At 42.5% G+C, this 26,830-nt stretch overlaps 2 protein-coding genes across 7 annotated transcripts in view; one reads left to right on the top strand and one right to left on the bottom strand.

Moving 5' to 3' along the window:
* Positions 1-13,314, bottom strand: part of DCUN1D3 (defective in cullin neddylation 1 domain containing 3) — a 25,056-nt gene extending 11,742 nt beyond the window's left edge. The window contains exons 1-3 of one of the 5 annotated variants that reach the window (XM_035339087.1): positions 13,174-13,314; positions 3,174-3,250; positions 2,965-3,063 (exon numbers count right to left, since the gene is read on the bottom strand). The gene's annotated coding sequence lies outside the window, so the exon portion shown is untranslated. Of the gene's footprint in view, positions 1-1,121; positions 1,236-2,964; positions 3,064-3,173; positions 3,251-13,173 lie in introns of those variants that run through there. The other 4 variants (XM_035339088.1, XM_035339082.1, XM_035339089.1 and 1 more) reach the window with 4 other exon arrangements.
* LYRM1 (LYR motif containing 1) lies at positions 13,192-26,830 on the top strand. Of its 2 annotated transcripts, none has more exons than XM_035339093.1 (4): positions 13,192-13,294; positions 20,343-20,501; positions 21,547-21,639; positions 23,295-26,830. In XM_035339093.1, the coding sequence occupies exons 2-4, from the start codon at positions 20,343-20,345 to the stop codon at positions 23,409-23,411; spliced, it is 369 nt and encodes a 122-aa protein (XP_035194984.1). In that variant the 5' UTR covers positions 13,192-13,294; the 3' UTR covers positions 23,412-26,830. The 2 variants fall into 2 exon arrangements, with proteins under 2 accessions (XP_035194984.1, XP_035194983.1); XM_035339092.1 differs by having other exon boundaries at positions 13,276-13,409.

The following is a 26,830-nucleotide window of genomic DNA, read 5'->3' as shown; positions in this document are numbered from 1 at the left end:
CTTTGAATTTAACTTTTTTTTAAAGCAACAGGTAGAAACAAACACCTGGCACACGCTCTCATAAACTTGCTTTAAAGATGAACTTTGAAACACAATTTTTATAGGCAAATAAAATTCAGTTTAACTTATTCGAGAATAACTTCTTATTCATTTGTATTCAAATGATTCATTAAAACATGGATGTTCACCTAACCCGTAAGAATTTCCCAGTTCCTCAGTATTTCACAACTCTGAATTGCAGAGTGCAGCCTGGCACTGGTTCCTTGCTATCATATATCTGAGGAACATTGCCTTCTTCAGTCTGCACCACTCATTTCTTCATTACACCAAAACAGAATAGGATATTATTAGGCATATCAGCCTTCCTTCTTTTGTGCTTTAAATTAATCAGAATTCAAGTGCTAAGTCTACACTAACCCTTGCTCTTCCATCAGCTTCTCAAAGGCAACTGGCACTAATTTGGCTAAGTTTTTCTTTAAAGTGCAGTACGCAAGTAAAAGAATAGAATAAAAAATCCAAAAACCAGCAATAGAGCTTAAAGCAGAGTTCAGACAGTTCATAAAATTTTCTGGTCAAAGATATAACAGCAATTGCTAGCTGTTGTGGATTAGGAACAGCTTTTCCCTAGGGCCAGTTAAAGAAGATCTGCCTGTTAATAAATGGTACTTTCTTCTAAAGCAGCTGGTAGATGTCAAATCGCATGCAGCACAATGGACAGATTAAGCCAATTCACTTTAGTAATCCAGATTTAGATCTGAAAAAAGAAAGACAGTTTGCAAGGCTAACTTACAAGCTCCATCCACACACTTGCCTAACAAAAGTGATTCATTCTGCCACGCTTCCTAACAACAGCTTGTATTAATAACAATAATCCAACATTGAAATCTACAAAGTGACATCATCAGTATGATGAAACAGGAGTTTTGCTGTTGTTTGCTGCCATGAGAAGACAGAGGGAAGGTCAGCCAGCATTATTAACACCCATTCTTGAGGAAGTGTCCTCACTGCTGTTTCTGAAACCCACTGGAAAGTACTGTAACATTTAGCCAGAGAGTGCAAGTTAGGCGAGTCCCCTGCAGCGCACCCCTCTAAACAGATAAGTCTCCTATACCCCAGCCTACCTGCCTTACAGAGGCTGCTGCTACTCCCAAGTTGCCACTGCCAGAGCCCTGCTAGCATCGCTTTCTTGCGGCAATGGAGATCCTCCACCTGACTGAGATTTTCACAGCACAGTCCTGCTCATCAAATGCACCAGAAGATACTCAAGTACAGTTGCTGTAATTCCTCACTTTTCTACTACCTGAAACTTGATGCTGTGTGCCATGTGTACTTTGAAGCACTCCACCCCCAAAATAGCAAAAACAACTAAAAAAAAGTCACGGTGCATCCGCTGGCACCTTGTCAATTTATCTGGATTTTTAAGAGACAAGTCTTCTGGCGCTCCATCAGTTACTCTTTTATAAAATGCTTTTGCTGTGCTGGATCCACTTCACTTACTAGTCACCTCCGCTTCCTACATGACTCAGGTTTCAAGCCATGAAAGCAGTAAGAGCCTCGGAAGGAGATAGAAACAAGTGGGAGAACTCAAACCTTTTGTTGAGGAAGGATGGAGAAAGGATCTGATTGCAGCATCAGGAGCTGCACGGAACTCAGTGTTCAACAAGCATTAAAAAAAAAATAAAAGCACTTTCCTGAAAGCGAACAGGGCTACTCATTTAACTGTAGAGCAAAGCAAATGTCACGTCTAGGTCACACTGATTACTGTGAAGTTAGCACAAGGACGTGCAGACATATTTCTCCCAGCTGGATTGGGAACTTCAAGTATAAAGTTCTTTTGTTATGTGATACAAAGGTTATACTGGACTGGTGGCAAAGCACCAATTCCTAAAACAATCAGTTCTTAAGAGCAAAATTACTGTAACGTGCTTATACAACTTGTCAGTGAGACAAAAAAAGGCAGCACTGATTGGCAGTTTTGCCATTCTTGTAATAAAGATCAAAATCCAGGGCTAGAGCTGGAACACACTCAGTGCTACAGGATGCAGTACTCCCAGAGAAGTCTGGTTACTCAGACAAGTATTGAGTAATAACCTACAGTAAATATGAATCACCGAGATGCCCATGAGGCCATCTTCCTCAGAACAGGAACTGCTAAGCAGAGATCAACAATGATGTTCTCTATTCCTTTCTAGAAGGGAGTAAGCAACTGGAAACGCAGTAAGACTAGTGCTGGTAACTGCCGCCAGCTAAAGGAAAGCCACCCTCCAAGAACAAAGGGTATGTACAACTGTATCACCCACCACATTAAACACAAAATCTAGAGAAGATGGGAGAGACCTTGCTAATGCTTGGGTTGTTTTGTTTTTGTTCTTTTTTTTCTTTCTTTTTCTTTTTTTCCAAGTGCTGCAAAGCAATTGGTTTTTATCCAATGTTTTCAGGTGACCAGACAGACATAACCCAAGGTTTGAAGGGAGCACAACAAAGTGACTCAGTAACAACCTGTCACACACAGCACACCGTGGCTCAACTGAAAACACCAGAACTGCAGTGGGGAAGAGTTAGCAGAAGTGAAAATGTGAAGGGGATATTTAAGTTACGCAGTATTTTTCTTCAATGACTAACATTGTAGTAACAGAAATTATCGGTTACGTCCAGGGAATAACAAAACACAGCCAAGCATTACGCTGTTTAATAAAGGGTTGCATCACAAGGTATTTACAGCAAGTTTCAAAAAGTATAAAGTATCAAGAAACAGGAAAGAAACATACATTCAAGAAGACTTCAAAGACAAGTTTATGAAACTGCTCAACAAAACGGGACACAGCTCAGACACAATTTAAATCTCTTCCCAAGTAGGGGTTCAGTAGCTAAGGCAAAGACAACTTTTGCCAGAGCGTCAACTTTTTGCACATAATCAGGCAGAGCCTACATGAATTTCACAGAATTTCACTGTGCATTATTTACCTTTTGTGGGCAAGGAGGCATGACTTCTAAAATAGCAGAGCGTAGGGAATGGTATCATGGGTGCCCCATCTTTTTCCAGCTCTGAACAGACACACAAAGCTTTCCATAGGGGAGGCACAAGAGGATCATTGCAACTGCTGAACCAGAAGCAATCGCTGTTCTAACAGTTGATGCTGTGCCAGTGACCTTGTAAGCAAACATCTACTTACATAGCTTCAGCTACACAGGGAATCATTCCAATAGCTTTTGCAGCCTCCTTCAGGTTCCCTGGGTTCCACATGGAACACTGTAAAAACAAAAGGACCGCACAAATCTTTACATTCAGAATAGACTACAAAAACCATAAAACACACCAAATTGCTCAGCAGTGACTATGCATTTGATAAAACCTTGTAGAGCCCAATTCCGTTTGTTAACGGAGCCATTTTACAAAACTACCTTACTTTTGAACTTCATTAGCATTCATGCCACTAAGTGTTATTATAGAAAGCACAGATCAGGTACTGAATATAACGGACAAGTTCAAATGTTTGTTAAAAGCAAACACTCGCTTCCGGACAGCTTTATGGCTTTCAGCAGGGCAGAGTTAATTCCTCATTTCGTGTGCTCATGGCAAAACAGAGGCCATGCTATCACTGTGACTACGTGTTAGCTGAGAGGCTGTTTAATCTGGGAATGCCAGACAGCTGCTACCTAGCAAAGCACAATTTGGGTCTAGAAAGTAACTCTTTTTTTCATTCTCTAGTGCATTCTTTTCCATGTTTGTTTTCCCATGTCCAGTCCAGTTGGCTCAGCTTCACTTCTCTCAAGTTCCCAGCTCTGTTAATATAAGTAAGAAGCTCTGATGAGATGACGACAGACAAAGGTATGTCTGGTTTGTATAGCATGGGCTACAAGCACAACACTGACAACACTTCTGTTTGTACCTGATCAAGGAAAAAAGCTAAAAACAAGAAAGCTACAGCAAAGCTCCTCTGCTCAGTCACACTACCACCAAAATGCTTGTTTTTACACCTCTCAGTACATCTAGGGAGCAGGCAGGTGATCAAAAGCTGCTTTTCTGCATGCTCACGTTTTACATTAGACCTTCTTGTTAGGAAACAAGGGGGAACATTGGCTGCTTCAGTGCCTTCCTCAGTGCAGAGCGGGGAATGGGTGTAGGAAGTCAGCCACAGGACTGGTTCTTATTGCACGTGTCATCCTCCAGATAACCTGAGTTTTCCCCAAACTCGAGTCCTATAGGCAGATACACCAAGCAAACAATAAAACCTAGTCAAGATCAAGGCTGTTGTAAAAGAGGCAAGCCAGGGAAACAGGAATCCCAAAAGCTTTGATCGCAGCAGGAACAGCGGGGTGGTACTTCTGGCCATGCTACACACCACAGAGCAAAAACACACCTCGCTGAATCCTTAGACTGTCTTTGAGGCTGGCATTGCAAACAGCCCATTCCCTGTGTGTTCACAGCATCTGCCTCCAAAGCCCCCCTGCATACCAGCAGCAGCCCCCAGCTCTTTCAGACCACGCTCCTCCCGAAGAGGCCACCCTGCACAACGCAAGTACCAACTCAGGATTCTGTGTGAACACAGCTTCCCACACACCCCGAGTTTAATGGAATTCTACATCTGGCACCTCTCTGTTAATATTTCTTTGGCCTCCTGCAACTAAATAATTCCTTTTATAAATCACCTGGGGAGCAAAGGAGAGATGGGCAGAACAGGGGCCTGCTGAGACAGCGCAGAGGCAGCATCTCCCACTTCTCATTTTAAAACAGCATTGTCATGGCAACTTCATGCAACAAACTAACTGCTCCTCAAACAGACGGGTATTTCTCTGGAAGACACCTCTGACCCACCAATTCCACATTTCCAGCAGACTGCAGCCCTAACTGGAAGCCGACGCGTACTGCAGGTTCAAAGCAAGCTGAAGCTGATGGAGTTCAGCCCCACTCCACAAGAGCCAAACGTTTTCCAGGTTGTTTGAAGTAATTTTCACATTGGCTGACCTGTAGATACAGTCAAGAGCCAGGAATTTTAACATCTGCCAGAACTGCCAGCCACAATCCTTCCCCTGTTGTTATAATTTTTATTCTACCAAGCTGTCTGTTTCACTTTATTTTTTTTAATAGAAGTAGCAAGCCTAAAATTCTGTGACAACACAATTACAGGGCACAGAATAAAAAGTTAGTATGAGTTAGTTAAAAACACACAACAAGCTCTTCGAGCCTGTATTTAAAGGTCAGCACAGCACAGCGATGCTGTGACTCCAGCCCAAGTCATACGAGATGAATACAGCAGGGTGGGGAGCAGCATCGCCACTCTCCTGCACGGTTCTGACGTTGGTGCTTGGGTGAGGTTCCAGAGGCTGGGCTTGGTGCCACGGTCACACAACATCTCCCCTGGCTGGCACGAGACAAGTATTAGGCTATGACAACTCAAACAGCCTCCCTTGTTCGTTTCCAACCCCATGCAGCAGTCCGTAGGGAAAGTGAGCAAGCCCTCAGCGTCCCCAGGACCCTTGTTTGGCTCGCCTGCCTTCCTCCTGCACCTGTGCCTGGCTCCCCGCTGTGAGCTGCGCTCTCCTGAGCACCGGCACCCAGAGGATCGCACTACAGAAACGCCGCAGCCCCGAGGCTGCTGGTGCCTCAACACTGGTGCTCAGCTGCTTTTCAAGGAGTAAGAGCTGGTAGTGCACTTATTAAGGCAAAGTTATTTGGTTTTTCTGTGTGGAATCAGTGAAGAGTTAGCAGTGCTGTTTCCCTCTTCAGCAGGATCAACACTGCACATGCCCTGCATTTATGCACTTGGTGCGTAAACATTAAAGCATGAACAAAGCTTCTACCAAAGCCATCACATTGTGGGAACTGCTCATTCCAAGCCATAGCCTGCAGTGAAACTACCTCAGCCCAAGCACCCCGACACAGGCACGACAGACACGTGATGTTTTTTCAGAAGGCCCGAACTCCCCTCACCACATCCCTAATCGAGCAGCGCGGCAGCACGAGGCTGTAGCACATCTGCTCTGCATCTCTGCTGCTGAAGGACCTCCATGCAAAACTACTCAAGAGGAAGTCTAAAAGCAAGAAAGTCCCACTACAACTAGTTAAAAAAAAAAAGCACTGAGAGTTTGTCAGGCTTCCTGCAGCTCCAGCACCTGTCAGCGAGCTAGAGCCAGGTTACGGTTTGGGGGTAATCCCGAAGGGAATGCTGCTGACCTGTCCCAGATCAGGTTAACAAACCATTTCTGGTGAGCCTTGCTTTCACCTTTGGAATCAAAGCATAGTATTTAGAAATGTGATCAGACTGGACAAGGCTTGCCTCTGCAAACCACACCTGTATCAGAACAGAAGGCACTCACACAGGCATAGGGACCACACGGAGTTCTTGCTGCCACCTGGCAGAAGGCTGATCGGCAGTCAAGGGCCAGCTCTCAGTGCCAAGAGCCAGAGCTACCACCAAGCTTCCAAAGACAGCCTTGGACAAGCCCTACAGCACCCAGTGTGCAGGCCAGAACCCCTTAAACTACTGCACCTCAACACTTTGTGCTGTCACCTCACATCCAGCCCCGAGATGTCACCAGAGATCCTTCCGTTGAGGACCAAGCAGGAGAAACCTGCTCTCTGCACTCTCTAGGAGCACCCTACTAAGACACAGGGAACAATAACATTTCGTGTTCACAGTGGGAAAAAAGAAGCCTGAAAACACTGGGACAGATGTTCCAGATCTGTAGCTCGCTGCGTGCAGCTAATTGTATGAGGTTAGCTTAAGAAAAAATGAATAATAATGTGAGAAGTGATAGGGGAAGAGAAGGGAAAGGTACTTCGTTATGTTTGCTTATGGATTGCACATTCCTTAAACAGCTTTTTCAGCACATGTGCATCATGCTTGAATCCCTCCCTTTCTTTTACATTCTCTAACCACACAATACCTTACATGCTGATTATTTTTCATTGTCTTTTCCACTTAGCCCCATTAAAAAGTTTTAAATCCTTTCCTGTTACGTGCTTCATCCTATTTTATTAGGTGGGTGGAATGATTTGCTAGGATTATTGTATTTTCACAGAGCAAACCCAAGTCCAGTTAGTTAAATAGCCTTGGAAGGGTGCCTCCAGGTGGTTCTGCAATGTAAATAAGTTAATGAACTAATTTACAGAGCAGCAGTACTTGTTTTTAGGAGCCTATTTAGGCTATGAGCAAGACAACACACAGTGGGGAAGTCAAGACAGTCAAAGGATGCAGCCACTTGAGGTGACACCACCAATTTTCAGGAAAGCTGAACCCAGAGCAGATTCCATCCAACTTCCCACCTAGTACAAACTTTACATACTTCTACACGAGCAAACTCATTCCACTGCAAGTAACTCAAGCCTGGAGTAGCTGGAATCTACCAATTTCAAAACCCAAAGATTCAGTCACTGAGCAGTTCGTCTCCATCTACTGAAACCCATCAACCTTCCCTCTCTCCCTCGCTTCCTTGCCAAAGTCCATACAACTTCCAAGGAAAGCAAATCATCATTTACTGACTTTTTCTCCTTTAACATGCAAAAGATTGTACAACAATATTCCTTCCTCATTTTTCCAATGTTCACCATAACTTCTGCACAGCATGACAGACCTTTAACACTTTGATACATATTATGAATAATTGAAGCAGCACACACCAGGGCAAGAGCTCCTTTGTGCTCAGACACAGCCAGTTTACCTCACTACAGCAAAGCTGCAGCTTAGGGAACAAGCAGAAACAGTGATCCTCAGATATCTGACACAGATGCATCACGCTGTAAGCATCTGAGAGTTGCTGTGGTACAAATATTTACTTTATTCTGCCTCAGTCAATTCTGTAAATTACAGAAATCTGTGATTGTCCTGCAGCCAAACCAGAATAACTTTGAGAAACCACCTCAATCTACAACACACTCTGCAATGGAACTTTTAAATTCAGTGTGTGTGAATTTTCTTTTGCTCCAAGTTCAGCTGGCAGACTTCATCCTGAAGCAGCTGAGGTACCTCCATATGGTACGTTCAGCGAATGTAATTTGGGTAGCTAATAAGTGACTCCTGTAATAACGAGATATGCTTAAAAGTGATATAGCAAGTGAGTAACTTTCTATTTCTTACTGCTCACAACAATGAAGAAAACTACACGAACCTCACACAAGCAGAAAGCCCTCCGAGCAGCTCCGGTCAGCAGCGTCCCACCTCCAGCACGTCTCAAGGCAGCCGTGAGAACCTCGAACCACACACCCACCCACCAGGCCAGAGAAGGGACAGGCCCAGAGACAAGAGCCAGACCATCTCCTGAGGTCACTTCTGGCATCAGATGCTCACAAGACATTTACAGAAGCCCCGCTAGCCTTGGTAAAGTGTAATGTAGTTTATGGGCTGCCAGCCAAAAGAATCACTCATTTCATACAGCTGCGTAGGAACTTCATGACCAGCCGACCATGTAAATATTGGGATAATATTTAAGTTACGTATAAAGAACTGTGCTAAGTGAAAGGCCTAAAGCAAACTGAAATCTAACAGCATGTTAAGAGTGTGTGCTTGGATTTTTAAAACTCCAGCTGCAGTTTTTAAAGCAGAAAATACACAACGCCACCCGCAGAGACCTTAGTTTTAATTTCCCTATTACAGGGCACTTCACACTGTACGAAGGATGCAGCACTATTTAGATGCTAACTGCATCAACACCTTCAAAGCAGATCCCTTGAATACTTCAACCTGGACATCAGTTACAACAAAGACTCTCAGCTCTCCTTTGCAAGTCCAGTGGCAGCTTTGACCAACACACTTTTAAAATAAGTTTTCACTTACCCTTGATTTTGCTCAGTAACAATTTGTTTAAGAAAATTGTCAAGGCACGTAGGTATCTATCCCTGTGTCTTGTAAGAAATATAATCACTAACTCCAGGCACAGGTAACCACGCTTGAAGCTGGTATACTTCACATATCAGATCCTTGGCATTTTTAGACCACCCATTTAAATGCAGAGTACTTGAGGATCTCTGCACAGACTCATTTGTACTGAAAATACTGAACAGTCAGCATATGACCAAGTTCTAGGACATTTGGATTTATGAGTCTATTACTAAGCTACACACGCCTCCTATATCCATTAGGAGCTAGGATGATTTTCTCCCTCTCACTTTAAAACAAAAGACTGACAGCATTAGATGTTTCAGAACTGCAAAAGGAGAAGCTGTGTTACGCTAAAAAAATTCAGAGTAAGAAATGAAAACTGTCACTTGCTGCTACTACTTGGATGCAAAAATAAGACTGGTATTTTTCAGGAGCACAAAAATCCTTTTGGTTTAAAAAAACCACAGACACTAAGTAGGAAAAGTGAGACAACAAATAACTACGACTGTCATACCGTCTTCAGCAGCCTGACTTTTTGGGAATAAAAAACTGTGACAGAAGGTCAGTAACAGCATTCTCACATTTTGCTAAGTAAGTTTTGTCTTTCATAAAACAGATGTCACAGACAGAACAGCACTTATAACTATTCTTTCTGAGACACCAGAGGATTATCACAGCTCGTTCTGTTTACTGGAATCCTGCCTTACCACCTATATCTTTGTTAGTTTCTCTACGGTACTCCTACCTCTGTGAAAGAGCTCTTTAACACAACTAAGCCATCCCCTAACCATCGCTCTTCATGTAGAGAAGCATTACAATTAAACAAAATCCCAGTTCTCTGCTTCCTTCATTTGACTGGAGAGCTGTCCCCCCAGACAGGCACACGTACTGAATCTAAGCAGCCTCGTTCTCACATTACCTTTTGGGCACGAAGCTTTCATTCACCTTTTCCCCCCGTATTTCCTCTGGTCTGGTTAACCCTGAAATCAGAATGTAGAAGCATCACACCACAGCTACCTGTGACAGGGAGAAGCTCCTTATGTCACCACAAAGAACACGGCACTGGGGGAGGACAAAGCGAGCTTCCCCCTGGTTTGCCAACCACCAACACCCTGGGGTGCTCCAGCCTCTTGCTGACGGCCAGCTACCGACCGCTGAGCAGCTCCTCAAAGCCTTTTCATGCAAGGGGGAAGCTGAGGTGGAAGCAAACGATGCGAGCACATCTGCAAGCCTTGGATTTTCCGATCATTCCCTGGGAGGGCTTCAACCCAGATCTGTAATTACCGGACTCAAACTAGAGCTTAAAAAAAAAAAATAAGCTGACTGAGCCGAGTGCTTCACACAACGTGCTTTGAGACAGCTTCAGGACTGATGGTACAGCAGACACCAAGACAACCAGCACAGACAGCTTACAAGTGTCCTGTGTTTACAGGCAGTAAATTGCAGGTGGCTCTTCACCAGAAAGGCAACATTTGCTAATGCGAGTCGCCATGAAATTACCATTGTTTCGAGTCAAGCTACTATGTCATTACCGCTGAGTAAGTTAGAGTCAAGTATACAATTAATCCATGTCACCAACACAGATAATCTGCAAAACATTAGAGCCATTTAATCTAGTATTTCTAAGAGGAGGAAGAGGGAAGAGACAAAAGGAATTATTAGACTTCCAGTAACCACAAGACAAAACCTATTAGTCAGAGGCCAATAAAGGAAAGGAAGCCAGCAAGATAAGAGGCAGACCCCTAGGGAGAAAGAGCCAGAGAGAAGGAGCCCAGCCAGGGAATTCTGAGGAAGGCTGTTAAAGGGTTCCCCCTTATCTTGTGACTAGCAAGTCCCTCAAGTGTTTACAGATTGTGCTTTCAGTTTCCAAAAGTTCTGGCTGGCAACCTTCAGCTCCTCTTTTATTTTTAAGGATGAGGATGAAAGAAAGCACTGTTTTTCTGACATCCCACACCTCTGATTTTACAGTCTTCTTACTCAGAGTTTTCCTGTTCCCTTCATTACTACAGACTCATGTGCCTAATGGAATAATGACATTGTTCCTGCACTTCGAAAGTTCTCACAAACAGCCAAAACAACAGGATGATGTTGTTACAGCGCCCCAAGGCTCTACATTAATTACACTGATGCACACTTCCCTGTGCCCAAGAAAGAAAAGAGAGTGCCATAGCGTGGGACAGTTCTGAGCAGTGCTGGGGTACTCAAATTCCTTCAGACTCACAAATGTACGTCTGCTTATACCAGGCCACCCTACCATCATTTTCTGCCATGAGGAAATACAAGTTTACAAGGCTCAAAGTTTTGGAGTAGTCATGTGTATCCCTCACTCCTCCACCTCCTTTCTGTCTACTTGATATTCCCCTGCCCCAGTACATGTCCACACAACATACACGATCTTCTTCCCAGTCCTTAAGGTGAACCAAAGAAATGAGCAGAACTGAGCCTCCCCCTCATCTGCACACAAATTTGTCAGAACAAGTCCCTTTGTCTTAGAAGCCCACTAAATGCTCTGGCAGCCTCTCTTCCTCAATACACACTACTGTAACTAAATTAAGGCCTTCCAAAGGAGCTGTTCTGGGTTTTGACGCAAAATCAGCCTAATTCACCAAATCATCTTTTTATTTCATGTTATTTAATGCTAAATAGAAGCGAGATGTAATTAAAATGAACTTCCAAGATCAACAAATTATGAGAAGTGCTGACACAAATTGGCTAGAATTTACTATGGCCGTGACAGCATTTGACTCCAAAATGAAGCAAGAAACCCTGCAGAGAAGGCACCTAACTCAGCCTCAGAGGAGCAGATTACAGATCACATTGCAGGTTATCAGTCCCAAGCTGAAAGCAGTTTCAAAAACATCACGTTGAGCAGCCAAGCAGTATCACTGCTGTAAGTTTCCCCCATTAAGAGTTCTGTAAAATTGTTTAAGGATTATAACCATTCATGTCCGCATAGAACTTGCTAGTAGGAAATAATCGGGATTTCAGAAATCATTACAAGAGCTGATATTTGCAGTAAGGCTGTAAAGCCAGTTATACTAATCTGAACTAATTCAACACAGATCACAAGCTCTCCTTTTTCTGCTGATCTGCAGAAAATCTTTGCTTTAGGCTTTAGGCTACCTGTCACATAAAGGGCTATGAAGGTTTTCCACAGACCATTAGGTAACGCCTGTGCAGGGAAGGTACAAGATTTTAAAGACAAACTACAGAAGAGACAAGAATGCGAAGGCAGATCTCCCTACTTTCACATGCAGCCTTAATCAGGGGACTGTTTCCTCATCTGAAGAGTATCTTACACCAGGGGAGCATGCAGCAGACTTCAGATGCGCCCAAGAAACACCAGCACTCAGACCTCCTCTCTGTGCATTGCAAGCCCAACTAAAACACTAATATCTTAGCCACACATTAACTGCTTGACAAAGAGGCTCTCACACAGCTCATCAGAATGTGTTTAGAAGAGATATCTTTTGATCAACTGTTCTCCCAGAAAAGACAGAGCGTGCAACAAACCTCCAACAGCCACTGAGGCCTGTCAACAGCTTTTGGAAAGGTTCAGTCAGCTCTGTGCTTTTTGTCTGCACAGCTACAGCCCTTCAGAGCACTGACACCATTACCCCTGTAAGTTATGCTGCAGATGTTATCATTTAAAAAGAAGTTACCCACTGTGGAGCAATGTATATTTGAGTACTTGGCATCAGGCTCTTCGGTTATCGACACAACGCTCTGAAGGGCAGCACACCAGCAGCATTCACTACATAAAGGATGCTCAGAAGACAATCCAGCGATGGGGGCACTGACAGGACAGGCACATCCCCTCAACCAACATTCTCTTCAAGCCCTGACCATGCAGAAGTTGTTGCAAGTGGCCTATTCGCGTCAGCACAGCCCCGCAGAGCGAGTGGCCCGAGCCAGCCCTCCCAGGCAAGAGCCCGGGGGGTGGGGGGGCAAAACAAGGAAAATAAAAACCGAGGAGCGCCTGGGCAGCCGGCTCCTCCGCGATCCGCTCCCTCTGCCTTTCATTCCCCCGGTGCCCAGCGGGTAACAGCATCTCAGGGGCCTCACGGACCGCCCGAACAAAGCCGGGCAGGGCCGCCCCGTGCCTCCCCCCCCCCCCAGCCCCCTCAGGCACCGCGGGGCCCCGCGGGCCCAGGCCCGGCCGACCCGAAGCGCTCGGGACGGGGCCGCTCCGCGCTGGGGCTGAGAGCCCCGGGGCTGCGGGACAGCCCGGCGGCAGGGACAGGCGGCCGGGGGGAGCCCCCCAGCGCCCGAACGGGGCAGAGGGGCGGCGCGCAGCCCCCCAGAGCCTCCCGGTCCCGGCACCCACCCCCGGCGGCGCCGCTCCCTCACTCACCGCCGCGCTCCCGGCGAGGCTGCCGGCCTCCCCCCCCCTTCCCCGCATCACTTCCGGGAGGCGAGCAGTCAGCTGGCGGCGCGGGGCGACGTAAGGCTGCGTGCCCGACGCCGCACGCACGGTGAGGGCAGGGAGAGCGAGGCGCAGCCCACCGCCGGAGCGCCACGGGGGTGGAGAGGGGCTGAGCCGCCGCCGGGAGGGTGCGGAGAAGGGTGGCGGAGAGCCGAGGCGTGGAGGTAAAGGGAGAGAGAAAGGGGAAGAAGGAGGCACCAGGGAGAAAGCGGAGGGGAGGGGGAAAGGGGAGATTTGGGGGTGCTGCCCCCCCCGCTGCACGCGTTGGTTGCGCCCCGGCCGGCAAGGGGCAGGGGGTGCCCCGCCTACAGCGCCCCCCGGCGGCCGGGCGGGTCGGGGAGGGAGGGGGCGGCAGCCGCCATTTTGTGGCTGTGCCTGTGTCGGCCCTGGCAGCGCTCGAGGGTGGCCCTGGTGGAACTGGTGATCCTTAAGGTCCCTTCCAGCCCGAACCGTTCTGTGATGGTGTGATTTTAGCACTGGCAGTGCCAGGCACAGTCAAGCTCCACAGCACCCTGCACCTGCCCGCAGCACCCCTTGGTGCATGGCTGCAGGTCAGGGAAGGTGGCGGCCTTCCTCCCCTGCCCAGCTCCGGCAGAGTGCTGGAGTGACTGCAGAGTCATGTCCCAGATAGGCCAGGGTGTCCTCCATCCCTTACATCACTTGCCCTGAGTGTCCTCTCCCACAGACACGAGGGCACTCAGACAGGTGCTGCCCAGCTGTGTTTCAGTGCCCTGGTGCAGCCCGTGAGGCAGAAGGCCCCCAAAACCAATCCATGTGCCAACCCAGGACAGTCAAATGCAAATACTGGTGAGACTTAGCAAAACGTGAGAATTTGAATGAAATTCGTACACTTGATTTCCAAAAAGCAAATCTTTTTTCAAAATACACCCTGCTATAGTTCTCAAATTACAACTAAAAATCTTTAGTAGCGTATATATGGAAGTCTTGGCACAGCAGTGTTTGGAAACTGAAGCACAGTGTTCACAAAAGGAGTTTTATTAAATGCACCAAGGAATGAAAGGAGAAAGGGGGGCAGGGAGGATTGTTGCTCTGCTGGTATTAATATTTATACCTGTTCTCGAGTTTGGGAGCAGTTCCAGTGCCAGGAAATACTTGTATTCATACACTCAGTTGCATTTGGCTTAAAGCCAATGTATGAATAAGGTGCATAAACTTATGCTGCATTTTATGTCTATGTTGCTGTATTTTTGTATGCATCAATGTTATATAAGGAAGGCCATCCAAGGATAGCTGAGACTATTTTTTTTTGCTAAATTTGTTGCACTGCATTAAAACCTCTTTCTCTGTTTATGACTAATAGAGAAGTAAATACGATGAGAAAAGTTTTCTAAATCTATGAAATTATGTGTCAGGGTTGCATGACACTAGAAACAAGTTCATATTGCTTTAGGATTTACCTGGAAACTATATGCCTTTTAGCAGAAAATTAATGAGAATTTAAAGCAATTTTTCTGCTTTGAATCCTCCTCTCCACAGTCTAAGTCAGCATTTGTATTTTCTTCCTGAGGCTACTGAAGCACAAGAGGCATCCCCAGAGTGAGAGTATGTCCTACAAAATCCAGATAATGCCTCAACAGCCTCAGACTAAGAGAATGAAAACTCTGTGATCTAAAGGAACTAGTTAAGGGTTTCCACTTTCATTTATTCAAATGAAGAGAATGTTATAGAATCCTAATTTTCTGCACTTTCACCTGCTTGAAATTACATGGGAAAACCAGTGATAACATCCAAGCCCTTCCTTTCACTATATAATTATATTCTCTTTGCATTTGGTTTTGTTTTTCTGATCAAAAGGCTGCTCCATGTGTAGGAGAAAGCTTAAAAGAGATACAAGTTCAGTCAAAAATCCCAGGCATGAACAGAATGGTGGAATTCTCATCCCAGCTGTTGAACAGCATAAGTAAAAAGACTTAGGCTAGCTAAGAGGTATTCGGTGTTTCAGATCACCTCAATTTGCCAACAGAAAGATACTAGCATAGCAAAATGTAAAACAATTTGAAAGTCACCTTGCTTCCCGACACCATTACTGAACAACTTGGTTCAATAACTTTTTCACCAAATCTGCTTAGATTTATGACCATAACATATAGATGGAAACAATGAGAAATACTTGGAATGAAATTAATCCTTAATGGAAATTTCTTGAAATGTAAAGGTTTTGCATCATTGGTAGAAATGAGAATGTAATGTCATCATGGAAGAATATGATCTTTCATTTGAGTTTGTTTTTCACCATGTGAAGTTTAGTTTGTTATTCACTGTAGAGTATTCTAGCTGTGGTTGAATGGAATAGCTTAGCTGTGATTGAAGCTTCACTGTAACTTGGTTTTGTCTGAATCAAAAAAAATAGAAAAGGTACAAATATTGGATCAAAAATGGAAATCAAACAAAGTTGCCACTTTACTAACTACAGAATGCATCCACATGTGGTCAAATGTGTGCAGCATACTAGCTGTCAAAAGCCACTACGTCTTTGATTTGAGTAGAAGATTAAATTACTTTTGTGAAAGTGGATTTTGAAATTTAGTGTCTCTGGAAGGTAGTGACCTGCATAGCTATCATGGGAGTCTGTGACCCCTTCTCTTCTCCTTGTGCCACCGGAACTCACGGTGCCAGCTGTTGTCCCTTAAGAGCAGCGGACTTGCTTTGGCAAACTTGCACAAAACATGAATATGGATTACTGACCTGCAGTTGCTGTGGATAGCTGTGCAATGAGTGATTGATTATCTGTTGCATTAGCTTAGCTAAGTGGCATAATTTAGCTATGCAGATTTTTGCGTCTCTTCAAATAAATGTTAGCCAAAGGGTACATTTGAAAATATGAGGTAGAGATTCTCATACAGGCTGAGTCTGATCATGTTCTATACTATAATGTCACTACATTGTGCTTTTGTGTTACTTAATTCCATAAGCAGGCAGCCCAACAGTGTGTCTTTAGGACTCCTTGACAGTAGCAACCTAGCTGTCAAATAGAAGTTGTGTTGGTCCTAAATAAAACACTTCACAGTTGAGAAGTTCAAATGTGCTTTTCAAATGATTACACACAGGGTTCTTTTCTACCTTCTTCTCCCCTGAGCAAACATAGTTGCAGCATCAGCACTAAGCGTCTGAGTGTTACTGATGCATGCCCTAGTTAGCTGGGATGTAAAAGAAGAGAGAAAATGTTTTAGAATATCCTTCTTTTCTCCATGGGCTATTACTTTCACCCTTTGCTTCCTACAATCCTTCATACACTCACTGCTGGTGGATTTGATGTTTAACTTGAGTAGCTAATAACTGACTTGAAAGGATGAAATAAAACAGACTTACAACTTCAGCAAAGGAGCTGTGCAGGTAGGAGGAAGGTGCTGGACATGTATTCTTAGCCAAGCATCCATCGCTGGGAAGCAGCTCTAATTTAGCTGCTCGTATATGAGTATTTGGTATCCGTGCAGCTTGCCCACTGTCCTATCTCCGTTTTAACTCTGCACTGTTGGGGTCACCTGACAGTGCCTCTGACAGATTCCTTTTTTTTTTTTTTTTTTTTTTTTTTTTTTTTATGTGAATTCTCTGCAAACCTGCAAATAGCAAAAGAAGACAGGTGTTTCACTGATTATTTAGATCATTGAACTTTTGCGTAAACCATCCAAAAAAACAAAGGCATGTGTATTTGTTTCCTGAAATAAGAACTTGCTATTGCATTTTATAGTCTAAAAGACTATTTGTTTTAATTAACACACAAAAAAAAAATGTGTTTTCATCATGCAGTAACTCATTAAGTGCTTGAGCCTCCTTTGCAGGTTTGGATACAATGGGGTGTTTCATGTGCTTGATCTGCATGCTGATAACAGGGGTTTGCATGCAGATCAAAAGAACGATACAACGCTGCACTGTCAGAGCTCTGCCTCAGCATCCAGCAGATGTTTACTTGAAAACCAATGCTTGGCTTATTTCCAAAGGCTTAATTCTAGCAATCAGCTCAAAACCAGCGTGCCACTTTTCCCATTGATATGTTTGTGCATGCAGACCTACCTTTGACCTCTCCCTGTTTGTTCTGTTGCAGTAAACACCTGAGATTTGCTCAGCTAATACAATAGCCCTGTACTTCTTGACAAAAACGCCTGTGGTTAACATCTGTGGGCTGAATTCTGCCATGAAATGAAGGGTGGTAGAAGTTAAACAACGGGTGTGACTACCACAAGATGAATGTTAGTGGGAAAGTGGTGTAACATCCACTTAGCATTCCAGAGATGTGAAATATAATTATGATTTAAATGCCAAGATGAGTAAGTAAGAGGACATGAAAGCTTCCCTTATCTTCCTTTCTGTCCCACTCAGAGTCATTTTGCACACCCACAAAACTAATACAAGTAGCGTCACTTGATGAAATTGCACCCAATACGTGACTTGTACCGTCACTTACGTTTCTGGCCGCGTGGGCTCTGTTTATACCAAGGAAAATAACTTCAATTTCTTTTACAATGTTCCATGTTGAAAACAATTTTGCTCTCTCAGTGGAATTGCTCCATGTTTACACCCTGAGATCAGAGTCTGACCCATGCTTTGAATGTCGTCCACTTTACTCTCATCCTTGCCCATGACAGCGAGGGGGTGGAGAGCTCCTCACACCTTCATTTATGTATCTCTGCAAGAATGGTTTATGAGCAGGTCTGTAATGTTAGAAATTGTTGACTAAAATCACTTATGGGAGCAGCTGGTTGCTGAGTATACCTGGAAATCTGCTTAATGTGTCCTACATCATCTATCATATGCAGGAGTGGAAGCAACCTGTGGGGGAAAAAAAATAAAAAATGCTGGTTCAAAATTTTTAGTCAAAATCCAGAAGCAGTAGGTGTGATTACAGCTCTGAGCTAAGGGCATGCGTGCCCTGAGCTGTACCTCAGAAATTGTCTGATGCATAGGTCAGAGTTTAAACCTATATTCTAAACTTATTTTAGCCTGAAATTATTCCTGTTATTTTTGCTTTACGGATTACATGAGAACCTAAGCTCAAATTCTCCAGTTCAGATCTCCCTTTTAGTAGCTGTCATCAGGGAACAAAGAGCATTAGCAGCAACGCCAGAGGTGACACCCTCGAATGAATGCAGTGGGGTGAGGCCAGGAGGGGCTGGAGGTGAGGCCATGATCTGGGACTTGGCTTGTGCCAAGTCAGCCCTCGTAACTGAGCTGTTCATTCTCTGGAAAAAAACGCACTCAGCATTGGGAAGTGATGATTTTTCAGATACAAGTGCATGCATAGCTTTGTGTATGATTATTTATTTATTTATTTGCCAGAAATGGAGCTGTAGAGTGGATAAAGCGAAGCATTCATTCCAAGGTGTTTGATGAGCTGGGACTACCTATCTTCTTTATTGCAGATATTTGTTTCCTAAACACTTGCTAGAAGTAATTTCTGCTGGGTAGGAAGGATCATTTTTATATGTGGGGAAAATATATGCTTGGTTAAATGTTTTAAACGTTCTGTCTTAAGAATCAGATAAAAATAGTTTTATGTCTATACTTCTTCAGATTCACAACGGAGTTCATAAAACAAGTCTTTAGATCATGGCAATGCTTAAGACAAAAAGGTCTAGGAGTTAAAAGTTTAGCTTTCTTAGCAAAAAGAACTGTGAGCCAAATCTGATCTTCAGGTTAGCATCTGTAACTGAATTTGGTAAGAGAAAGATCGTGTGAATGTGTGAAGCAACAGGAGGGCTGTGATACAACATTACCTGAAGGGCAGCTGCAGCCCCTTGAGAGCTGTATGGCCTGATTCAAAACACTGTTGTGCTTTCCACACTACCAGGAATTTCCACCGACTGCAGGGAGATAAAATATCCAAGTTGTCAAAATTTTTTGCGCATCTCCTGTACCACTAAGGTAGAGAGTGCTTCCTCCAGAGGATGACAGTTCAGGCTGAATTACCTTGCTTCAAACTTCAGAGGAGCGATTCCCAGTGCACAGGTCTGATTTCAGGGTAGCTTTAGCCACAGTAACCAGGTTGGCAAATGGATCCTGAGACCTTCAGATAATGTCCTCTTCTTGACACTTGTTCCTCATTGCACCCATACACTTAATCACTTCGCAGTCCTGCTGCGTTTTCCTTTTGGACAGTAAGGTACCTTTGACGATTCCTAAAGCAGAAGTCATGGTTTCAGCAAATCTAATCCACGTGCAGTGGAATCTGACTGGGGAAGAAGCGGTCTTGCTACTCCAGCAGTGCATTTGTCTCCAGGATGTTTCTGGTCTGGGATGAAGTCGTGGCACTAGTTCCATGACAAAGTACTCATTTACATTGAACGAGAATAGGATTTCACTTTTGATTTCTGATAGAGATTCCCAGCACACCTGGAGGCTGATTCAGGGGGCTCAGCAGGCAGTCAGCTCTCTGAAAATCAAGACAGTCAAGACTTTCCTAAATCTGCAGGTAGTCTGCCTCTCTTGCAGTGCGTAGATAACATTGCTTTCATCACCTTTTCATCACATCAAACTCCGGCTGAATCGTTACTACATACCGTAATGCTATTATGAACAAGCTTCTCGGCACCTGACACCGATACTGGTTTCCAGCAATATTGTAGGGGTTTTATCACGTACTTTATTCACAGGTCTCAAGGCACTTTGCAAAGACAGGGTCAGCATTGTTACAATAGAGAAGGGGATGCTCGGTAAGAGTTTCGGTGACTTGCTTAATGTCTGTTGCAAAATAGCAGGGAAACAAAGTCTGGCCATTCTGGAACCAGGACTCTGATTCAGCAAAGCACTACAGCAGGTGCTTAACTTTGAGCAGGAGCTCAAGCTGTTTGAATGGAGGCAGATTTAAGTATTAGTTTAAATGCTTTAATGGACTGATTCTTGAGCTTTCATCAGCTCATTATTGCTTACAGCTATTTCAGTTCTTCTCATAAGACTCAGCAGATCTTTAGATGGTGGAAATATTTTTACACTAATTCAACTGTGTGAAAAACTAGGTTTGGTGGCCTTTTTAGCAACCCAAGTGTTCATGTATACATTTGGACTTCTGTTTTGTTGTGGTTGTTGTTGTTTTTTGTTTTGTTCTGTTTGTTTGTTTTGTTTTGTTTTGTTTTGTTTTTTAGATGACACCAGTTACTCGACAAGAAGTTCTTGGCCTTTACCGCAAGATTTTCCGGATAGCCAAAAAATGGCAATCAGCATCAGGACAGGTAGAAGAAACTCTTAAAGAGAAAGATTACATTAAGAAAGAAGCCAAAACATTGTTCCGAAAAAACAAAGATGTAAGCGGGTGTCCTTATAGACTTGAATTTCTGAATGATTCTTTTTTTGTGCTTTATACTCTCTTAGTGACTGGATGCTGAGGCATGAGTTTAAGAATGATTTCCCCAGATTTCCTTCACTAGAAATGCTGGTATAAACACATTATAAGGTATATTTGAGTTATGGTTTATTATTTTAGGGGTGAAATTCAATAAGAAAACTCAAATATTTCAGACCTTTAACTCCTACAGAAGGCTAAAAGGTCTAGAGCTTTCATTAAAAAAACTCTGAGAAAAAGAAATTAATTCCAAAGATACTGCCCATGTAATTGAACCATCTTTTGATCTTTTAGAAAGCTAGCAAAGTGTATCATTACCCATGCAAAGGCAAGCAGTGCTCAGTAGCATCTTATACTTGTTTTTCTCATTTCAGAGCAGCAATTATTGGCACTTCTCATAAAAGTCTCATTTTTTCTTAAGGACAACATTTCAAAATTCTTTCAAAATGGACAAAACAGACTACATGGTAATCGGATGTCCTTTTTGTAATCCAAGGTCATAATATTCTTTTATATCCCATTTCAGTGTGGGACTAAATTCCACAGATGCAAAAATAAAAATTAAGTCCTAATTAACACCAAATTTCTGACTTCAAAGGGATTTTCTCAATGGAACGATAACAGAATGTAGCCCAAAGAGTCTCTTTTTCTCCTCTAGCTACCTTGCAGTGTGACGAATGGGTGAGTGCTTTTTCATGGATGTAATGGTAGTTTACACGTGTATTGTTTCTACAGTTAAAATACCATGTTTGGGTAAAACCCTCCTTTTGTACCATACTGTCAGTTCTGACAGCCTCTAGGCCTTTAATGCCTAGAACTATTGAGTCATGGTAAATGCTAATGTTAAATTTTATGGATGTGCAAAATAAAATAATTGTATCCTTGGGATTGCTCAAAAGCAAGTCATGTGGCTGTGCCACATCATTTACACTTGAGTTTCCAACTGCTAGTTGTTGTACAAAAATATATATATATATATATATATATTTAACTCTGAATTATCTTAGGTAACAGATCCAAAGTTGATTAAGCAGTGCATAGAAGAATGTGAGGCAAGAATAGAAATTGGACTTCATTATAACATCCCCTACCCAAGACCTGTGAGTATAAATCTATTCACAAAGACTTCATCAGTACCCACTTAGCTCTCACTTGACAATAAAATTATAAGTTCATACTAGTGTCAGCACACTGCATTTTAAATAAGCTTGTATTTAAACACTATGCTAAATGAGAACCAAATAAGCTAACTGTACATTGAAACATTCTCCATCTCTTTTCTCGCTTTAAGTTGGCTAATTTCTACTCAGGGAGTCAAAACATAAATGTAGTTGTCTGAGTTAAACTTCCAGGGACTGTGACTATTTAGGCAGCCTTGACTGACCAATGACTCATAAAAAAAATGGTAACAGAATCAAATCCATTTGATCATCTTTCCACATAATGAAAATAGAATAAAACAGACTCTAAATATTTCATTACATTACTTCTGCCATAGATGTAATAATTTTCATAGCTTACACTACTTGTAATTGTTCTCCCTGACATAAATCAGGTCTTATAAAAACAGCTTCCTATCTTGCTGATTCTTTTCACCTGTTCCTAGAGAAAAACCTGCCTTAGATTAGTGAAAACTGCTGGAAGTTGTAACAGTATCTTCTATTGCACCATGCAGTATAGGTTCCGCATCGTCCAGTCATATCTGTATTACCTTACGCTGTATCCCACAGAGACTTCCTTCCTACTCCTGTTAATTAGTTTGCATTTTCACATCTATAGTTTCATTATCAAGCTGGACATGGTACAAATTAATCTCTATCTTCATCGGATGCTTGCCTAGAATAGGCATTTTTAGCATCTCTTTCATATATGGCTCACTCTTTTGCTCCAGAATACAGAACAACAATGCACATCTGGCAAGGTGTGCTCCAAGAAACAGGCATCAAAACATAAGCTCTGCAGCAGCTTCTAAATCTTAAGGGATCAGTTCTATATCATCACTCTCGCATAAACTGGATGATAGTTGTTTTTCAGATTCTAGAAATGTCTGTTGCTGGTTTAGTCAGTAATTTTACTACTGTTTGCACCTAAACAACTGTCTTAAAGGGTGATAGCTTCAGCAACAATAGCATCTGACTGGTAACACCTACATTTTTTCAATTGCTTATGGGGGGATGTAGCTGCATGACTCCTACTCCCAGTCTTAAAAAGTATAAAGACTCTGTCAATCAAAAGAAAAAACTGTCACCTATTGAGCCTTCTGCTTGTAGAATCAATGACATTGAGTGTTCATCTGAATATAGTATATATAATTGTGACAATAAGAAGGCAGTCTTTCAATACATACAGCTTGGGGTTATTTTGTGGCTTGCTAGCTGGGTATGAGAAATATATAGGGTTTTCTGGGTCTTGCTGTTCTGGAGTATTGCCAGCAGTCATATTTCAACATCTCAAACTGCAGAACAGAGTTACTAAAGCTTAAAATATATAGGATTTTAATAAAAACAACATTTAAGGCCTCAATGTCATGCTACTAACTTCAGAGAGTTCTCTGCCTAGAAATCTAAAAACCTGGTTTAAGACAGTGCAGTTACTCTCTTCAAAGTGTGAGAAAAGTATTTAAAGCTCAAAGAAATCTAGTCTGTATATATGCTATTTTGTTTGGTGGTGGTTTGTTTGTTTGTTTGTTTGTTTGTTTGTTTGTTTTTTGGTAGTTTCTCCATTTGCAACTAACTGATGGGATTTTCTTTTCCAGATTCATCTTCCTCCTATGGGTCTTGCCCATAAACAGGGCCGTACATTTCGACAGCAGGAAAAGTTGAGGAAGATTTCTAAGCCAATATACCTGAAATCCCATGATGAAATTTCATAACCCATCACTAAACTGTGACGTGTTTAGACTGTAATCCATGTGATTTGTGTGCACAACTGTGAATGAAGCTGTTTTGGTCATTTGCTCCCACATTTCCTGAGGCCAGAAAGCTAACTGATGTAATGCATTATGATGGATAAGATTGGTCTAATACTTATACTATTCAACCATTGACTCATCAATAAAAGTAGCATTTTTCAAGGAGTGAGGTGTGATACAAAGATTACTTTGGCATCAGAACAAATTACAGCAGTTTTTCAAACTCAGTTAATCTGTAGCAGGGTTCTTTGGAGGTTTGAGGATTATATATGCTCAATTTTGAGTCAAGACAGTGCCTTGCATCAGCAAAAAGCAAGGAAGTCCAGGAGAATAGGGCGGGTCACAGTGTCTCAAGAGCCTATGAATTCAAGTGGGAATGTGGTGACTGCTACATGAAGCTGCACTGCTTCCTCTCCTGTCCCTGCTGTTCCTGTTATCCCTGGAAAAATGTGCTGGTTTTATAGTGCCATTATGGTGGAGTATATTTTCTAAAGGGACAGGAGCAAAGAGAAAGCAGAAATGCCACCGTTTGTTTTTTCCTTTTTGCAAACTGCACAGGAATAGTGTGGAGCCTCTAGGTCAGCTTTGCCATCCTTTGGAGAGGGCATGAAGATGAAATGTAAAGTTTGGAATCCCATTACACAACTAAGAGCAAAACATTCCAGTGTTGGATTCCTCATGTTCTCATGTATGAACTGACTGAAAACTTTCCCTTCAGGGTATCGCTGCAGAAGCGAACTTAAGGTAATTAATCTTCACTGTGCATTTTTACATGCTTAGTCTTTCAACAAAATCAGCACCCTGGCTTTCTCAACAATTATGTTAGCGTTAGGTTTTTTACTGATGACATACAGAACAGAATGACAGTTCTTTCCCAAGAATGTACTTACAAGAGTGGAAAAAAAAAAAAAAAAGGCAAATGAGAAAGTACAAGGAAACAATGAGAAGAGCTAGTCAGCATGACAGGTACTGGCTAGCCCAATTTCTGACTACCTTTTATGGCTTCAGTCCACAAAGGTATCTATTCCCATATAACTATTTCCTTGGAATGCCTTATGTGGGAAGCACCTTGCACTGAACATATAAAATGCCATTGTTTTGCCTGTCAGTGGGAGCTTTGCAAATTTACTGTTGCCAAGAAAACACAAAACAAAACTCCTTTAACCTAGGAAGAGGGGGGTTAAGACAGAGACAGTAAAAATAACATGATTATGTGCTGCTTAGTCCTTCACTGAAAGAAGCTCCCAAACAATCTTTTCCTGTCCTTAGTTCTGATACACCAATGTGGAGATATGTCAGCTGAACCAAAGCAAACCTTGTAGAGACAAGGATTTTGAAAGGAAGCTTATGCTTATTCTTTGTCATGAAACTATAACTTTAATCATTTTAATTTTTAAAATTAATGTGGCTAATGAAGATAATGATGCTGTGATTCATCAGGCAAATAAGGAGTCATGTAAATAAGCAATTTAAATTTACTGTCTGTGTTACAGTCACAACTCTTTCCTGAGTGAGCATCCATCCCTAAAATTACAGACATTTTACACCAAATTGAGATAACGGTATGAATTTAACTTCATTTCTGAAGGGAAATATAAATATTCCATTTTCTAAAAGGCTCAGCTAGCCTAAAGAAACTCAGATGAGTATCCAATTTGTTTAACTGAAAATCCAGTAAGTTGAGCTTCTGTAACAGCATCACATTATTTGAGATGCTTTTAAACGCTAAACAGCCTATTAATTTTCCAAAGTAAGTGTTTGAGAAATGATTAACTGCTGACTGATCCTCATCACTTTCCAGCACCAAGAGGCAAAGACTGAAATTTGTTAAAACCTCGGGCTGTTCAGCTAAAGGAAGGACTACATCAACTCTATTGTCAAGGCTGGAGAGCAAAGCCATTCTTTCACAGCTCAAGTTAAACACTGTATGAGGCACGAGAACCAGTCTCAAACAAGAGTCCTTTGTTTTTGAGGTCAAAGGTCAGCAGATGTCTCAACTGGTACTCCTGTGAATTCCAAAGACCATGTAACTTCCGTCAAGAAGTATTCCTACATATTAATTTTAATTGCAAAAAGATGCTGCACTGAAATGCCTCTGAGTTCTTAAGAGTTTGTCATGCACTGGATTCAGTCACTCAGTGTACACTCTGTCCTGTACTTCCTTCACTTCTCTTACTCTCCTTCCAGTAAATACTCTCTCTTTCCAATTTATCATGCTTGTCAGGAGATGCTTTAGAATAATAACCTGTCAGATTAATTGGATATTCTTTAGAATTAAAACCTGAGTCAGCTTCCTGAACTCTCCTGCAAGCTAACTAGTAGACAATGCATGGGTGATTTGTTGACAGGACATGTGGCCTTGAATATCCAAATAATGTATCTTCACCGGACATCCTCTCCCTAACTCCATCATTAGAAAGGTTACAACATATGAAGCCAAGCACTTATAAACCCAAGCTTAACACTAACCTTTGCAATGATCATTTAAGCAGATGTCAGACTTGGCACCTGAACATGCCCACTCAATATTTTCTAGGGGTGAAGAAATTCTGATTAAGTTGCTACAGTGACCCAATCTAGTCCAAGGGAAGCATCACAAAACAGAATTTAAGAAGGAAATGGTCATCTGATACATCTTCCTAGTAATGCAAGTTTGTTCCTGTAATCCCATTTAGATCTGGAGAAAATAAGGCAACCTCACTCTTTTGGGACCCTACTACATATCTGTCAGAACTGATATCAGTAATATCCATCTCTTATCCACAATCAGGACAGTCACTTATTTGGTCATACCTATGAATTCAATTTCAAGCATACTAATTACAGGAGAGACCTGCACCTTTCCCTATTTTTTTCTAATTAGCCAAACATTCTAGCTTACAGGAACCTGTCAGTAGAAGAATTTGGGGCCTTTATATTGTCTTTTTGCCTTCTCGTATAATTTTCTCTTTTAGCAACCCAACAGTGTTAAAATCAGATGTAACCCTTTCTACTTCTGAAACAGCTTTTGTACAGATAAGGTATAAGAAAAGTTTGCATTTCCTGAGAAAATATACTAACCTAACCTGTCTTACAGCATCCCCAGCTGAAAGTCTACCTGCTGTTTTTAAGGAATGAATCTCTCTTGTTCTGTAATGCCTGTATACTGCATTTTTTTCCATCTGCTTTGAGTTATTAGTAAGGCTGAGAATTTATGATTTGTAATAATTACAGGTTGGATTTGCGTGTGTGTGTTTGTGGTTTGTTTAATAAGAGTTTCTAATTGAGAAAGGGAAATTGTAAGCCTGTAGAGTCAAGAATTCTACTACTACTGCTACAGGGAATTTCATCTGTCCATTTTTTTTCCCTTTTTATAATGAAATTAAGGTTGGTTCAACTAA

Source organism: Oxyura jamaicensis, chromosome 14 (genome assembly GCF_011077185.1).
Source record: "Oxyura jamaicensis isolate SHBP4307 breed ruddy duck chromosome 14, BPBGC_Ojam_1.0, whole genome shotgun sequence".
NCBI classification, from domain to species: domain Eukaryota; kingdom Metazoa; phylum Chordata; class Aves; order Anseriformes; family Anatidae; genus Oxyura; species Oxyura jamaicensis.
The sequence above is the reverse complement of the archived record's forward strand: the minus strand, read 5'-3'. Positions and strand labels throughout refer to the sequence as shown.